This window comes from Amblyomma maculatum, chromosome 3 (assembly GCF_055883805.1).
Source record: "Amblyomma maculatum isolate TAMU_Amacu chromosome 3, ASM5588380v1, whole genome shotgun sequence".
NCBI classification, from domain to species: domain Eukaryota; kingdom Metazoa; phylum Arthropoda; class Arachnida; order Ixodida; family Ixodidae; genus Amblyomma; species Amblyomma maculatum.
The window spans coordinates 19,248,310-19,266,708 of record NC_139346.1 but is presented as its reverse complement, the minus strand read 5'-3'; the positions used below and the strand labels follow the sequence as shown (position 1 = coordinate 19,266,708).

The following is an 18,399-nucleotide window of genomic DNA, read 5'->3' as shown; positions in this document are numbered from 1 at the left end:
AGAAGTCCTGCGGGAAGTAAAAAATTGGTACCGAGTTCAGCCCATACCAAGAAACATGGAACGCCGCCTGCACCAGGGAAGGAGGCAGGCGATGGCAGAGTATTATGAGAAAACTTTAGGCCAACAAGTAAGGTAAAGGTTCATCGACGCAGCTTTATACGAAACCAACGCAGAGGGCGGTAGCCACGGTCACGGACTGCGATGGCCGCAAGGTAGTTAGAGCCTCGATCCAAAACTGTACGATCACTGAGGCAGAAGAAGTGACTATCGCACTAGCCATTAGGCAGGGTAGAGAAACGGGGGAGAGTCTGGCGATACTGTCGGATTCTTAATCCGCATGCAGACATTTTCAGCGGGACAAGATATCTAAGACGGCACAACAAATCCTGACTTCCACAAGCGAGACAACAAAACCATACACTGAAACACTAAGTGTGGATTCCGTGGCACGCAGGGGTCGCGGAGAATTTGTACGCTCACAGGGTTGCCCGAGGACATACAACTTACCGTGCGCCCAACAGTCTAGTGGCGGAGGACCTGATTCAGCTTGACCCCGACAACACCATCATCCTCATCCTGACTATACCCACTGCAGAGCGAAGGCCTCTCCCATATTCCTCCAATTAACCCGGTCCTGTGCGAGCTCCATCTACTTCACCCCTGCGAACTTCTTAATCTCATCCGCCCACGTAATTTTCTGCCGCCCCCTGCTACGCTTTCTTCCCTTGAAATCCAGTTTGTTGCCCTAAGCGACCATCGGTTATCCTTTCTGACTACACCACAATACAAGAATACTACAAAGGCTAGTGGAAAGTATATCCGGAACGACATAAAAAGCTCAGCAACGAGGAGGCCATAGATCTGAGGCGGCTACAGACGGGTACCTTCATTTACATATATTACACGCGATGCATCCCACTACATTTAAAGACAAATGCCCATGTTGCGGGAGGACCTTTACCCTGTACCACATAACGTGGGAATGCAGCGCACAAGAAATACCAACAGTTCCAAATCCAAATGGAAGGCAGTGGAAGGCTTTGCAGGCCAGTTCTGACCCGGAGGCTGAGCTCTACCTGGTAACAAGAGCTCGCAAGCTGGCGAGAGCCAGTGGTGCCCTGGTCTGGGGGTGCCAATTACTGCTCGTCAGCCTCGGCTGAAGAGGCGAAGATAAAAGACCCTTAAGCATTTAATCAAGTTCACTCACTCAATCACTCTTTATCTCCATCCCACTGCTTGTGAGCGCCCCGTATCAATATATATACAGGGTAGACGTCTGCTACAGGGGAGGGTCTACTACCATGCCCGACCAGATAAACTTTCGTCGAGCCCTTGACTATATATACAGAGTGTGTTCGGAAAGTAATTAATTTTTTTTCTGGCGCTGCAGTCAATCATACCCCGCTAGGATTGGTTGGTTTAGGTGAATGGGGCTTTCAACATTGCCGCACTGCTTAGCGCAGATGGCTCTAAGTTCTAGGAGCAGCATGATCCCTGTTTCCGTGTGTCTACTGATGGTGCCCTTATCACAATGTGTAATGGAATCTCCACGCGAACAACGATACGCCAAATATTTCTGTGATAAACTGAATAAGTTTTGCCGACACATATCAATTGATTGTGCAGGTCTACGGCAAATCTCCTTTGTCCTATTTTCACAGCGTCAAATTTTCATTAGCATAGCACCGAGAAGCTCCGAAGTTCCGAATGGCACACATCAGAGCCCTTCGCCACACGAAAGCAGCGATGAGCCAGTGGAAATGAAAGCAATGCCAAAGGTCTTTTTTGACACCAAGGGTGCAGTTCACAGCGAATTTGTACACCCAAAGAGCGGCAATCAAGGCTGTCTACCACGTGGATGTGCTTGAAAGATTGAGAAAAGGGCCCTTCGAGCGGGAAAGGACATCACCGATACCTAGGAGTTGCACCACGTTAGCTTTCCCAGCCACACTTCTCTCTGCTTAAGGGAGTTTCTGGCCAAGCACAACATGTTAACGCTGGCCCAGCCCCTCTATAGCCCTGACCTGGCTCCGGTAGACGTCTTGCGGTTCCAAAAAATTAAGAGCGTCATGAAAGGAGTCCGTTTTGGGAACGTCGATGCGATGCAAACCACCATGACAAAGGCTTTAAACGAGATTCCTATCGACGCCTTCCAGGATGTGTACAGTCCACGGCAGAGTCTCTGGAAAAATCGCACAGATGCCAAAGAGGACTACTTCAAAGAATTGATAACGTCTCTACTGATATCTTTAATAATTTCTTGCACTACTTACCGGACACACCCTATATATATATATATATATATATATATATATATATATATATATATATATATATATATATATATATATATATTGTAGTGTGGTAATCTTTTTCGATATAACCACTGACATGCGTCGCGTGCTGCCGCTCTCAAGGACGAAGAAGTTCGCTGCCTTGCTCTTTCGCCACGCCTGACGCTCCGCTGTGAGTCCCTCCTGAGCGGCTCGATCCATCTGGGTTTACCGAATAAGCACACCCCTACAATTGGTGCAGGTGCTGCTGGGTACGTTCCCGTCCACCCTGGAACTAAGAAGCCGCACATTACCCTCTGCTTCCAGCATGCCGGACGACACTGCCTCGACATCGTCGCCCCTCCCAACCACCGTGCTGTGTTCTGAAGCTCTACGGCAGCGTGATCCGTGCCTCTTCAGTGGCACAGCCGACCAGGACGTCGACGATTTGTTGTCGGCATATGAGCGCGTTAGTAGCTACAACAGATGGGACGACGCTATCAAGCTAAGCAATGTAATCTTTTATCTGACTGACGTGGCGAACCTCTGGTTTCGCAACCACGAGGCAGACCTGCCATCTTGGTCTGCATTTAAAAAGAATTTTGCGGAAGTGTTCGGCCGCCCTGCAGTTCGCAAGCTCCGGGCAGAACAACGCTTGCGTGAGCGCACTCAGCAAGTCGAAGAGTCGTTCACTAGTTATATAGAACCCAGACGGCCACTGACATCTGACGGACAACCGAACTCGGCCGCAACTCGGCGGCCGATTTCGGACGTCCGCCGGAATTCCGGCGTACGTACGAAAGCGGATGGTCGAATCCGTTCGCCCAGCGGACAGCCGCCGAACGTCCGCCACTGGATTTGCTTTTACACAGCTATGATATAGTTTGTAGTCGTCGTGCTCGTCTGAACTGCGTATAAATCAGTAATGCCGTCAAGTCTGCATTATATGATGCCAGAGCGAATCGATGCGACAGAAAGCGTTTTCATTAAACAGTTTTTTTTATTTTCCGCATGTTTCATCGTTGAATTGTTCCATCAAAAATTTTTGATTCAAAGTTAAATGACCATTAAACATTTTTCTATCATGATGCTTCGGTGAAATTTTAATCAGTGGCTGAATAGACGCAGCAAGCAGCAAGCTCAAAAAGAACGAAACCGAACCTATCCTCAAAAAAATCTGATATGAGCCAATCCAATCCACCTGACAAGTTGAAATTTAGTCATGGAAGATTGCTTCACGTTTCCGTGTTCTGCATTTTCTGCGCAGTTACAAATACCTACGGCTGTAATGCACTGCTAGCATTGTTTTTGCTGTGGCTTGGTGCGGCTGGCATACTTTGTTCACCCGCCTATTCCAAAGTAAGTATTTCACCGAACTTTTGTTTCTTTAGTGGAACTTTTCGATGCACCGATGGTGATGAGCTTTTGGGTAAGGAAACAGCTCTGTACAGCAGCCGAACGGTCGAGTGTTTTAGGCGAGACTGACAGGATGGCTCCGCGCCGACTAACTAAAGTGCAGCCTCAAGTCTGAGGGCCATCTTTCTCGGCATTACTGGACGCTGCGCCAGTAAGCCGCGCAACTTCTCTGTCTCTGATAAAGGAGTGCCTGCCCGAGCTTTAAAGGAGTTAATTTGTTAACCATGCGCAACGTGCTGAGTTGTATAAACTATACGAGAAAACTTTAGCACTCGAGCCTATCGTGCGACATGCCTAGACTTGTGAAAACGTCGGGAGGGTTTTTTTATTATTTTTTTTTAATGGGCAGCCGCTGATCTTTCTCTCTTGAGCTTTACGGCAACTACAGTTTCTAGAAGGAACGGCTGTAGCTAATAAATAACTAAAGGTTTAGTACTCTCCTTCAGCTTTGACAAACAAGGACAGCACTTTGCGCATGTTGATTATGCATGTGGGACCGAACCGCGCAGAACAACCGGACAAGGAGATGAGAGAAAAAAAAAAGTCAGCACTTGTCTTTTTCTTGACCCGTTGTTCTGCGCTGTTCTGGCACGAATTGGACATACCGCCGCCGCGATACAGTTGGGCTGTGACCTCTGGTGCCTGCAACGCCTTCTTTTATGCAAAACAGGCATACTGGGAGGCCATGCAAGCCGCGGACTGAAAAATAAAAAAAAAATAAAAAAACGAGCTGAGCAAAGAAAACAAAATTGTTGTTGCTTTGTCCTTACAGATATTCAAAGGCTCCTCAGAACTTCACTGCATTATTGACAGCGAGATAATGCCAAAGCTACACTAGAGCCATGCAGCACCTTATAGTGCATGATACTGAGCTTATGTCTCGCATTGAAAGCTCTTACCATGTTCTTAGATTATCATATTAAAGTAGCTTTAAACCCATGCTTGTTAATACAGTGATAGCCATAAATTGAACCTAGGTCTTCATGCTCACATTCAAGGCTTCTGATAACCGCTGGTCACATGATGTGGGCTATAGCAGAAACCAGTACCGGGTCATCTTACTTGCATTTGTGCAATTGATGCTTTTAATGTGTTGTAAAAGCTTTTGTGTTCTGTTTCTGTATGGGAATGCTTTCCTTATTGAAGGCTAACATTTGGCTTGCTACAGCAAAACCTGTACCTAGTCATCCTAAAAACAGCACCGCAGTTGGTGCTTTTAGTGTGTTGTAAAAGTATTTGTGTTCTGCTTCTGTATGGCAATGCTTTTCTCGTTGAAGACTAGCATGAGGCTTCCAAAAATGTTTCAGATGCCATTTGCTGTAGCCGATTTCGTAGGCCAACAGGAAGCAGCACTTCGAGCATGAAAAACTGTCATCCACGGGGAAAAAAGAGCAACATCCCATTGCATTCTTATTTCTTTGGTATGGCTAAAAGTGAGTATTGTATCATTATCTATATTATTAATATTGAATCATGATTGTCAGTGTTGAAGTTGTTTGAGCGTGATGATTTTAAACACACAGGACATCCCTTCGAAATTAAGGTTTTAGCTTGTTTACATGTAGGATGTAGAACTGGTTTCAACAGACTTTATGCAGCAAATTCTTTTTACATTGTCCACCATGCTACTTTTTGTCATTGTCCATTGAAGTAAATAACCAGTATTTTACGTTTACACAGTCGTCCACTCTTAGCTTGAATGGGAATGTGTGGCATGCAGTTTGCAAAATAGCAATGCATCCGTCACAGCCATGCATCAAGGCTAAGTGGCTTGTGCATAGAGGGACCAGCCGCTCCAGCTTCACGTCATCTGCCTCTTTGCTCCGGTGTGCAGGCGAGCATTGAGGCAAAGTGGTTTATGTGTAGAGAAACCAGGAGCTTCTTTGTCACATCTGGCTGTTTGTTACGGTGTGCAGATGCGCATCGAGGCAAAATGGCTGATGTGTAGAGGGACCAGGAGCTGCTGCTTAACGTCCTTCGCCTCTTTACTAAAGTGCACAGCCGTGCATTGATGCTAAGTGGCTTGTGCATGGAGGGCCCAGGAGCTGCAGCTTCACGTCTGCCTCTTCGCTCAGGTACGCAGGTGCGTATTGAGGCAAAATGGCTTATGCATAGAGGGACCAGGAGCTGCTGTGTGGCGTAGTCTGTATATTTGCTATGGTGCGTATCGAAGTACAATGGGGGGGCTCATGTGTAAAGGTACCATGAGCTGCTGCGTCATGTCGTCTGCCTCTTTACTATGGTGCGCAGGCATGCATCAAGGCAAAGTGGCTTATGTGTAGAAGGACCAGGAGCTGTTGCTTCACATCTGCTATGATGCGCAGCTGCGTATTGTGGGTGGTGGTGGAAAACATTTCCATCAGATACAAATACAGGAGGTTACTCACTAGCTGACCCTGAGGGGGCCTGTCCTGACAAAAACAAGGGGTCCCTAGTTTGGGACCCCAGTGGTGGTAGAGGGACTAGACGCTGGTACTTCACGCTGTCTGCCTCTTCGCTACGGTGTGCGGCTGCGATGGATGCAGTGGCATCTCAAAAAGTGCATGTCACGCACTTGCATTTTCAGCCTGAGTGGACGACTGTGTACCTGCTATAGCTTTGTTATTCATAGAATAAACCTAGGCCAAGTTGGATAAATTATAGCTCACCTCATATGTGGTCAGCAAAGAAAAGCCACTCCAGAAAATCTGATGCATTTACTGTCATAGGATTCTTATTCATATACATGCTACTGATAAGTCAGATTCTTCACCCTCAGAAATGCCAGAAAAACAACCAAGGGTGCGTCTGTAATAGTCTAGCTTGCTGTTTCTCTGAAGACTTGAGTCAGATGTGTGTTCCATTGCTGTGGGTGAGACAGGTGTGAATCTTTGATTTTAAGCTTGCAACAAGTATGTTATTGTAGTTTAAAGGCAAAACGGTACTAATAATCGTAGCCCCCGTGGCCTTTATCCCCTTTTAATAGTGTTGCTAGACACTGAATTATTAGTTTACTCTGCACTGTTTCTTTCTAGCTAATGTGCGGAGATGTACATATATTTATATGACTTGGAGTTGTCGACTTTGCACTTAGAAACATTGTAGCGTTATCTGATGTGTTGCTTTCATTTCTTTAATGGTTTCTGTAAGGGATCGGTGGGTATGCTAGGCACCATTATTAGTCTGCTCTTTTTGGGTCACCTGTTCAATGCCCAGCTGCGGCCGTCTCCCACTTGCGCTCGGACAGGAGGCGGAGAGACGTGCACAGAGAGGCAGCTACAGCAGCTGCAGTGCTTAACGGAAACGTAGGCAGAGAGGGAAAGAAGTCCCCTCTTCTGAGGACTTTGCTGTCGCACTCGAAGACACCGGACAGGCAGTTTGTTCTCGTTGCTGTGTCATGTAGGGGGCTCATTTTTATATTTAAGGAGCTTTACAAACAGTATACAACTAAGGGGTCCTTAGTACGCTGACTGGACCCATCACCCGGAGGCAGCACAGCTTTGAAACGAGCACCTCTTTTGGAAGAACTGCTTATCGTTCAAAGAAAAAACACTGTCAGGTTGAAGGGCGTAAGGCCCTCTACCTTGTTGGGGAGCCCATAAAAGTGACAATTATTCAGTGCAGGCGCGCTCAGTGGGGTCTCGTTGAGGATTCCAACCCTGGATGTCAACAATGGTGGGAGATGGTGGCGTTGAAAAAGGGCAAGTGTGTAACAGTGACGGTATGATGCGGATCGGGAGGATGTGGGTTGGCTCTTCTGATGTGGTCCGCAATGGTGCTGACTGGACACCAATAATTGCAATAATTGCCCTGTAAAAGGAGCCGCCAAGGGTGCAAGCTTTGGGCAATGGTTGCGCACGTGGGACACCGTTTTGATGGGTTCTAATTTTTTTCTTTTTTTTCCTAGGTGAGAGAGTCTGGCATGTGACCTAATGAGTCAATCATTTCGATGTCCATTCTCTAAATTCCGTTTGTTGTGAAACGAATTTGTGGTCCCTTTTCCATTGCTTGTTAGGGAGAGGGTGAAGAACCTTATGAAAGTAGAAAGACATGCCAAAATGTTTGTTAGCCAGTCATGTGTGAGTTGGTTGTCATTGGTGATGAGAAATGTGGACGGAGTCCCGAAGTTAATGAAACGGCCCCGCGGCCTGGAGAACTCGTTCTGAGCTAGATTTTGATATCTTTCCTCTTCGGCATAGATCATGGTCATTGTTCCACCTGTTGTAAATGCGTACATTCATGTATAAAGTTTTCAGTTCATCTTCCTCTCCGTGTGCAAGTTGTTGTGGCCAGATGCAGTAAAATCACTATTTTCATTTCTATATAACATGCCTTTCTGAAGATGGTGAGCTCTTTTGTCCAATCCTGTAAGAAAGCAGCAAAGCGCTCCCAAATCTTCCACAAAACTGTGTGATATCTTTAATGCTAACTGCGGCTTGGTGTCACTCAAAACATGTAGTTGAGGTAGATTCCCCCCCCCCCCCTCTTTTTGTTCGTTCAAATGAGGACCAGCGGACACTAACTCTTGCTTTTGTAATGCCCTAGGCCCCGCCTTAAGGCAGTACTCCAATGTCAATACCATTTTTATAGCTATGGCTGTCCAACAGCACTAATGTCTTTTATACACTTCTTTTACTAATCTCTTATCCAAGTGGTGGCTTATACTGCGGGGGCAAAAGTCTCTGGACAGTATGTCTGGAGATTTTGGACTAGAATCGCGATGTAAACGAATTGCGACCTTATTTCTCTTGCACACATGAAAGAACTAAAGTTCAACTTTCACATCGACATGTATGGTCCGAGTTTCCTGGTCGATGTGAAAGTTGTGTGCTTTGATTGCAGTTTGTGTAGTTCACACACTTTTGTCCCCAATATTACATAGGGGCAAATTAGGCGCCTTTACAGGGGCAGTTTATTTGGCGCCCACTACCTTCCCCATAAAAAAGCTACAGTGGTTCTTGTGAACAGCTGGCTGCATTTATAAAGACCATTATTTTTTGTAATTTGTTGTGCGTAGTTGAGAAATCCATGACATACATGCACAGCTGGTTGCCATAATTCTGCAACCATATTTCAGTAACTAACATCCATGCTGCATGCTGCCGGTAATACATCAGGAGCTTGTGGTTGTCAGCTTTTTGTGTTTTGTGTAACTATAAGCCTTGCTATTGTAATGTCACATATAGCGCTGTGGGCAAACAAATAACTTCAAACTCTTGTAGAAGCATGAACACTGCGCAATCACTGCGGCGGGCTATGCTTCTACATGTCAAATGTCTATCTTTATTCTGCTGCAGCAGCTTGCATGTTATCAGATAAGTTAATTCGTCGCAGCTGCTCTAAGGAGACGCTTGTAGCCTAGATGTTGATGTCGATATACCCCTGACACGCCCAGGGAATGTCTTCGGTAGAGGGTACATGGAAACCAGCGAAATGTGCAGCTTACAGAACAAAAAGGTAACAATATTAAATGATGTTATTATTGATCACTTCTTTTCAGAGCAGGAACAATGACTTTAGAAATCTGCCTGTTAAACCGCTCAAAATGCAGGTTTCTGCCGCCAATGCGTACCTGTGTAATACTACAATGCTCTGGCTGTGCTTTATGTTCATATACAGCATCCTTTATGCTTAGTTTCTCTGCATGTACACTCCATGTCTTGGATATTGCTGAGGGCGCATATCAGCAAGCATAACATGCCATGTTTGGTCAGAGTGGCATGTTCAAAGAGACGGCATAAAAACATTAAAATACTGAATGCCAGGTTCTGGTCAAACTATGTTTGTATCTTTTGTTATTCTGCATGGGTTTTGCTGCAGTTATATGACCTTTTTATATAGTATGTGACAGTTCTGAATGGAGATGCATGCGTATAGTGCCATCTGGAAAAAGCAATTGAGAGAAACTGGCAGTTGCCCTTGGAGATGTGTAATCAAAGTTCAGCACAGATAACTTGAATTTCATTTTCCCTTCTATTGCAGGAAGAGCCCAACCTGCTCTTTCCATCTTAGGCCTGAAAGACCAGCAACAGCTGATCGAGCAGATGCACAGGATAGTAACTGCTCCTGGAATCCCGGTCTGCGGAGGCCGCCCACAGAGAACTCGATCATCTCCTCGCTAATTCCGAAATATTAGGTTTCAATAAATACCTTTTCCTCCACCACCTCCCCAAGGAAAGAGCTGTCACGGCCAAGGATAATTAAAAAAAAATTATTCAAGTAGATTCTTAATACTCCAGTTGGCCTGCATTTTACCATGCCATTCCTTAACGTCGATTTTTTTAGTGTAGACTATTTATGCATGCAGTTTTTGCAACAAAGCAAAAAAAAATGTTTTTTTTAACAACCTCGCATGCTGGTATGCCTATGCACTTCGCATGTTTTCAGGAATGGTGCATTTGTGTAAAGCTCAGCTAGCATATGTGCCTCTTTGATGGAAGTTTTAATTGCACACTGCTGTTCAGTGCTTTGTGTGTGAAAGTAAAGCAGACAACAGGAAACTTGAGCCTATCGCATATTCTATTGTCTGCTTTACTCTCACGACAAAGGCATTGAGCACGAGTATGTGACTGAAATTTCCATGGCACATGCTTGCTGAGCTTTACACGAATGTTATTGGCAAGTTTTTGCACCAATAGCGGGCCCTGCAAGCAAGTTCCGGGAAACGTCCGAATGTCCGCCTCCGGCTGTCCGTCGGACGTCCGTGGGACGCAATCCGGATCCACGAACGATAGTCCGAAGGACGTCCGCTGCACGTATATCTAACATAACCGGACTTCCGTCGGATGTCCGAAGGTCCGAAAACGGACGTCCGTCGGTTGACCGTCGGACGTCTGTGGCCGTCTGGGAAGACATCGTGGACCTATGCAAGCGTGTCGATGCGCTAATGACCGAAGCGGATAAGATCGAAAACATCATGAAAGGCATCTCTGACGACGCGTGCCAAATGCTCTGGGTAAAAAATCCTGCCACGGTGAGTGACGTGATCAAGCTTTGCCAGAGCTACGACGTGCTTCGTAAGAAGCGCGCTTCTACCCGGCGGTCCGGTGTTGAGACGACGCCATCTCTACACTAGCGTTGGGCGGTTCCACCCCATCAGAGGACAGCCCTTTACTTCAGTACATCATAGCCTTCGTTCGAGAAGAGGTCGCCCGCCAGCTATCGCTGGTCCCTCAGTTACAGGATACTGGCCGCCTTGCTCCTGACATAGCTCCGTCTTTGGCCCCTACCATACGGCGTGCCGTTCAAGATCACATGGCTGATGTCCTTCCGCCCAGCTCCACGCTCCCGCCCAGCCCTGTGCTGCCGCCCAGCCCCGTGCCGGCGCAAGTAACGGCACCACTGACTTACGCCCAAGTTGCGGCCAGGCCGCTCATGCCATCAGCATCTCTTTCCTACCAGGCCGCTCCTCCCAACCTTCCTTCGCCTTTGCCTGGGTCTGCATTCCATGTCCCTATTCCAAGGGTACGCCAACGCCCTACGAACCCTTGGCGTACTGCGGACAACCGGCCAATCTGCTACTCTTGCGGGCTGCCGGGCCATGTCGCACGCCTTTGCCGCCAACGCCTTCCACCTTCTCGACCTGAACTATGGAACTAGCCCTACAATACAGACCAGCCCTCGCCGAGAAATCCGCCCAGTTCCGACTTTGTATCTCGTGACGATCAAACGTACACAACTCGCCGATCACCTTCCCCTCGTCGCCGTTCCCCGTCCCCACTCCGACGTTCTACCGGCACTGTTGAGGGAAACTAACAGTCGCAGTTCCCGGGGCAGAACTGCGCTCGGTTCGACTCTTCAAGTCTTCGGTGTTCTCCCATTAACGTAATTCAAGTGTTTGTCGACGGCGTCGCAGTACTCGCTCTTGTCGACACGGGCGCTGCCGTATCCGTCGTCAGTGAAGCTCTTTGGCGTCGTCTTCGTAAGGTGACCACCGCACTTTCCGACTTTTCGCTTCGCACCGCCTCATCACAGCGCATTCATCCCTCAGCGGCGTGCACGGCCCATGTTCTCATCGAAGACGTCTTATATACCATCGAGTTTATTGTACTGTCTCGCTGCTCAAACGACATCATCCTGGGCTGCGATTTCCTTTCCACTCATCATGCCTTTATTGACTGCGCTCGCGCGGAAGTTTCCTTTTTACCTCTTTGTGATACCGTTTTGTGTGACGTCGCTACCCGGCCTGCAAAACTCCTCGTCGCCGATGACACAGACATTTCTCCATTTTCTGCTGCCCTCGTTCCACTCTCCTGTGAAAGCGTTATTAGTTCGACTGTCTTCTTCACACCTTCCGACGCCGCTTCACGCCATCCCTGCCTCCTGCTTCAATTTGCTGTCCTCAAGTTCGAAGATGGCCTTAGTGCAATGTACGTCTCAAATCAATTTTCGTGCCCATCCGTCCTGCTACGCGGCGAGTGTCTCGGTCGTATTGAAGAACTTGATCCCGCGCTTGTAAATACTCTTCCTGGAATGCCTACTTCATTAGACGCTAATGTGCTCAGCTCTTGCGATATAGCGACCGCTTCGACACCACCCGATGTTCTTCAACAAGCTATTGAGGCAGATCTTCCACCCGCACAACGCGATCAACTCGCTGCTCTTCTACAGAACTTCACTTCTGCCTTCGACCTTCCTCACACTGCTATGGGTCGCACGTCTGTCGTTGCGCACACAATCGACACTGGTACAAACGCACCTTTACGACAGCGTCCTTATCGCGTGTCGGCCCCTGAGCGCCGTCATTGCTGACAACGTGGACGACATGCTTCGCCGGGGCGTCATACAGCCATCTAACAGTCCATGGGCTTCTCCGGTTGTTTGGTCACCAAGAAAGATGGTTCCATCCGGTTTTGCGTCGATTACCGTAGGCTTAACAAAATCACGCGCAAAGATGTCTATCCTCTGCCGCGAATCGACGACGCCTTGGACTGTTTACAGGGAGTCGAGTATTTCTCCTCTTTGGATTTGCACTCCGGCTACTGGCAGGTACCGATGGCTGATGATGACGGCTCGAAAACTGCCTTTATAACACCGGATGAATTATACGAGTTCAACGTTATGCCCTTCAGCCTTTGCAATGCCCCAGCTACTTTCGAGCGCCTGATGGACACTGTTCTTCGTGGACTCAAGTGGCAGACCTGTCTTTGTTACCTGGATGACATCGTAGTTTTTTCTACCGACTTTTCTTCTCACCTTCTCCGCCTAAAGCATGTCCTCACGTGTCTCGCCAACGCTGGGCTTCAGTTGAATTTGAAGAAGTGCCACTTTGCCGCTCGAAAACTCACAATTTTAGGCCACGTAGTGTCTAAGCAAGGCATTCTTCCCGACCCCACCAAACTTCGCGCAGTTGCAGAGTTCTCGAAGCCAACCTCCCTGAAGCAGCTTCGGAGCTTTATCGGCCTCTGCTCCTGCTTTCGACGTTTCATCTTGAACTTCGCCTCTATCATCGCTCCTCTGACCCAGCTCCTTGCTGGCAGCTCCGACCTTTCCGCCTGGACTCCAGCCTGCGATAAAGCCTTCGACAGTTTACGCCGCCTTTTGGTTTCGCCGCCCATTCTACGCCACTTTGATCCGGCTGCGCCTACGGAGATCCACAATGATGCCAGCGGTACTTAAGCCTGGTTACAGCGAGTATGTTGTGGCATACGCCAGCCGAACATTGACAAAGGCAGAATCTATTTATTCAGTCACAGAAAGGGAATGCTTGGCCATTATTTGGGCCATCGGAAAATTTCGTCCTTATGTGTATAGTCGACCGTTTTACGTTGTGACCGATCACCACGCTTTGTGCTGGCTTGCCTCTCTGAAAGACCCATCCGGTCGCCTTGCTCGCTGGGCTCTTCGTCTCCAATAGTTTGACATTCATGTCATTTATCGATCAGGCCTGAAGCATACGGACGCGGATGCTCTTTCTCGCTCGCCATTGCCTAGAGATACGATTTGTCGACTCTTACCACTATCGACATGGCTACCGAGCAGCGGAATGACCCCTGGATCAATGCACTTTTGGATTTTCCCTCAAGCCCTACTCCCGGTCATTCATCCAAAGCGCTCGTCCGCCAAGCCCACCACTTCTCCATTCGTGACGGTCTTCTCTATCGCCGCAATTATTTGCTTGATGGACGGAAGTGGCTTCTAGTCATCACGCGTCATCTCCGCGCCGACATTTGTGCTGCGTACCATGGTGACCCACAATGTGCTCACGGTGGCGTATTGAAAACTTATACGCGCCTACGTCTGCGATTTTACTGGCGTGGAATGTACCGCTTATTACTACATTTCGTGCAAGCTTGCGAATCTTGTCAACACCGATGAACTCCTCAGAAGTCCCCTGTTTCGTTGCAGCCGTTACCCTGCCCTGCTTGTCCGTTTGACCGCGTTGGCATAGATCTCTATGGCCCTCTTCCTACTACTCCTGCTAGAAACCGGTGGATTATTGTGGCAGTAGACCATCTTACTCGCTACACTGAAACATCACTGTTACCCTCTGCCTCTTCAAGAGAGGTTGCTTTGTTCATTCTCAACAACTTGATTCTTCGCCACGGGGCCCCGAAGGAACTGCTCAGTGACTGCGGATGCGTTTTCTTGTGCGACGCTCTCGAGGCCCTACTGAAAGAATGTCGCATCATTAATCGCACCGCTACTTCTTACCACCCTCAGACGAATGGCCTGACAGAACGCTTCAACCGTACTCTGAGTGACATGCTGGCCATGTACGTCAACGACGCTCATTCCAACTGGGACCACGTTCTTCCCTTCGTAACCTACGCGTACAACACTGCGATACAGACCGCCACTGGATTCTCTCCCTTCTTTCTCTTTTACGGGCGCGAGCCAACCTGCACAATGGACGCACTTTTTCCCTACCGCCCTGATGTTTCTGAATCGACGCCACTCTCGGACGCCGCCCAGTACGCAGAAGAATGCCGTCAGCTCGCTTGTTCGCTTACAAAGGAAAATCAGTGGCAACAAAAACACCATCGTGACACTGGCGAGGCGCCTTCATATGCGCCCAACTCCCTGGTGTGGCTCTGGGTTCCTGCCATAACCGTCGGCCTGTCAAAGAAGCTTCTTGCTCGGTATCACGGTCCATACCGAGTCCTTCAAAAAATATCTCCTGTGAACTACGTAGTTGAGCCCGTTACGCCATCTGCGGACTTGTGTCGCCGTAGACGCGAAATAGTTCATGTGGACCGAATCAAGCCCTACTACGACCCGTCTGTCCTTTCGGCACCATTAGTCGCCAGGGTGGCTCCTTCTCTGCCCGGGGGGAAACTGTAGTGTGGTAATCTTCATCGATATAACCACTGACATGCGTCGCGTGCTGCCGCTCTCAAGGACGAAGAAGTTGTTCGCTGCCTTGCTCTTTCGCCACGCCTGACGTTCCGCTGCGAGTCCCTGCTGAGCGGCTGGATCCATCTGGGGTTACCGAATAAGCACGCCCCTACAATATATATATATATATATATATATATATATATATATATATGTACAGCGGCTCCGTAGGTGCGTGACAGCACAGACTTGAATCACACCATAGCCTACACTCTGTCAAAGTTTTTTTGAGCGTTCTTCTGCTATACGGTCTGGAACAGACTGCACTGATAGTCGGCTGAGTGACCACAGTACACAACTCAACATTAATCTCTTGGATTGTGTAGAAGTATGTACCGTGTCACCACCTGGATAGATTTCCTGCAGCCTATTGCATACTTACGAAGACGCCGTCATAGAGTTGTACATCTAAAGTTGCTGGCACTCGTCGAGCATCTATTTCAGTTTCGCGTCGTGGTCCACCTGTTGGTTGAAACTGTTCAAGATATCGCTTATCTGATCGCAGCCATGGGTCCGCATCAATGTTGCACGATGTGCGCGCAGTCCGGTTCTTTTGAGGCGAAGGCCGGAGAACCACCTCTCCAGAACCTGAACTTCGCTCGGAATGCTCTGAATACCAACCGGCTTCACTCTGTCGCACTTTACCCGGGCCTCTGTCTCATTGCAAAGGGCTTCGCTGGCATATTTTACCTCGATAGGAAGAAAGCGACAATGTTCCTAATCCGGCAATATTGCTGTTATTCCTTGCTCAACTGTTGCCTTCATAAAACGACGGATGTCTGCAGCTGGAGTAGGCCCCTGAAGGCCCTCAATTCGGTAGCGAAGGAGCGTCATCATCCGTGTGGCAGTCTCCTCGAACTCTTTCAAAGCTGTTATGTCTGCTGCACAGAAATCGACTTTAATATCGCGATTTTCATCGTGTAATACGCGTAGGCCGTAGTTGCATGTTTCCAGCGTCGCGTGATTAAGCTTTAACGCAAGCATATCTCCTGATTCGGAATTCAAAAGTTTCCTTGCCTCATGGAGCAGCCGGATTAGAAAAGTTCATTGAATGATGCGCTTCCTTTGGATGTGGTCTATCTTGTATCAATGAAGACCTCTTTTCTCTCCGGTGGGGTTCGCTGACGGAGCTGCTGGTATCTTCGTGGAGGGTCTTTGGCATTCCTCTTGCAACCTTCAGGAAGGATCGTTGGAGGAGATCACATTACACTCCCGGGTTTCGGCAACAAAATATATGGAAGAACCAGGGCGGACACCAGGACGCATCTGACTACGTTTAATTCCCGGCTGTCCCCCCGGCCGTCAATAGCACAACATGGCGCTCAGCCTTTCGCGCGCGTGCTCTTTGTCCCAAAGCTTCTTCTTCGCCCTCCTCTTTCTACTTGCTGATTTCAGCGCGATTCTGCAACCAAAGCCTCGGCCTCTGTCTTGTCTGGACTAGTCCGAGCAGTGGTCAGATATTCTGGCGCCTCAATGACCGCCGGCGTCATGGAGATGCGCCCCCCTCATGTCCCGCGACCAACTACCGCGTCCGGATTGGACAGTTTGAATACCAGCGGCTTTGTAGCCCCCATAAAAGAAGACGTTCAACCGGTGGTCGAGGGAGACGTCACGGGTGTCGTAGCGTGCAGTGCCGCTCGATTGGAGTGGACGTGTCGGGGTTCCCATGGCCGTCGCTGTTTGAAGACATTCGCGTGAAATCAGTAACTTTCGGCACCCGTGCAGGTATTCTGGTGCCTTGTACCATCATCGTAAAGCAGCGCGAAACACAGGACAAAAGAACAGGAGACGACACAAGCGCTTGTATCGTCTCCTGTTCTTTTGCCCTGTGTTTCGCGCGGCTTTAAATGAATCCAATCCAACTCGCCCAGTTTTCTATACTCGTGAACTACATTCCTTGTACTATGACTGTAAATATTGTATACATTCATCTTTCGCTCACCTCACCTTGTGGGCCTGGAACCTTATAATGCGGACACGGACTAGAATAGATACAGCCCATATTCAAGTACAATTCCCTGTGCGTCATCCACTCCTAATTGTTGTAATGACTCAATGTGTCAACCAATTAAACTTTATGCGGAATCAGTATTGGCGAAAGTATGCTACAGCCATTTCGTCACTGGGCGACTGAAATTGAAGGGACTGACTCCAAAAAGTTTTTTATCGAGGCAGTAACGCAACCGGGTTGCTTGTTTGGGCACTAAAGAGTTCCTTAGATTCAACGGTTGCGGACGGTGATATGTGATTCTGCACACGAAGACTTCAGTAGCCTTTCCATGAGGCTATAAGGCGACTCTGGAGGGCAATTCTTTGCGAGGTGCTTTGGGGATTGCATCTTTTAAATCCTACACGCAAAGCAGATCGAGGCTATCGGCAGCTCATTCCAGAGGTGTGCAGTATAAATACTCAGACTAGAAGAAGCGCATTATGTCCTCCAAAGATTTCCTTGCCAAATTCTCGAAAGCGTATTCTTGAATAATGCTACACCACCACTTCTAGCAGTGCGCATATTATTATTCTTGGAACGCACACGTCCCTACGACTCTTCAGCGAGTAAATGAGGCGTCCTAAATTTTGCATTCTGACAGGTACGCAGTTTCAACGCGGTTCTGCGGTTTAATCAAACTTTATGCGTTCAATGGGGACATCGTACTGCTCAAAGCGCGAGTAGACCATTTTTTACGAGTTATGCAGAGTGCTTGTTGGGCGAGTTGGTTGAACATTGTTTTAAAACGGTGCTAGAACACGGACAGATAGAAAGCGACAAACACACATTGCTCTGATGTGACGAGTGTCAGTGTTTGTGTTTTAAAATACTTTTATGAGTTGATTCACTGTTAACTCATGATTCTTGGTTGCGATTCATTGCAAGCCCCGGGCCGTACCGTGCTCCGCGATCTCTCACTGGTCAACTCGGATGTCGCCCAGAACGCCCTTCTCGCAGGCGGCCGGCAGCTGAGCGCCACATTCTGTGGCAGTGAGGCGTACGCGGCGCCCGAGGTGCTTCAGGGCGTACGCTACCGGCCCAAGAAGGCGGACGTGTGGTCCCTGGGCGTCATCCTGTTCGTCGCGGTCACCGGCCTGCTTCCCTACGAGTCTGAGTGCGTGCCCCGACAGGTGCGGCTGCAGATGACGCGCACCCTGCGTTTCCCGCAGGTACGAATCGTTGCAAAATGCACTGTCTTCGCCTTCATCGTTTAAAATAGTGCGGCCAACTACAGGAAAGAAGGAAGGAAAAAAGTCTGTTAGTGTATTTCCTATTTTGCACGTCTTTTTTCAGAAAACACGGACGGGCCCGATTACGTACGCTTGTTCAGTCCTTCCCATTGACTAGAAGTCACTCCCTCGCAGTTCGTCATGCGCTAGCAGCGTAGAATTTAAAACTAACGGT

General features: G+C 48.4%; 1 protein-coding gene across 1 annotated transcript in view; it reads left to right on the top strand.

The window, feature by feature from the left end:
* LOC146194298 (testis-specific serine/threonine-protein kinase 3-like) overlaps positions 1–18,399 on the top strand; it is a 320,653-nt gene that overhangs the window by 240,659 nt on the left and 61,595 nt on the right. Inside the window, exon 5 of the mRNA XM_084596524.1 lies at positions 17,964–18,164. Within this exon, the coding sequence (XP_084452650.1) occupies positions 17,964–18,164 (201 nt within the window). The remainder of the gene's footprint in view (positions 1–17,963; positions 18,165–18,399) is intronic.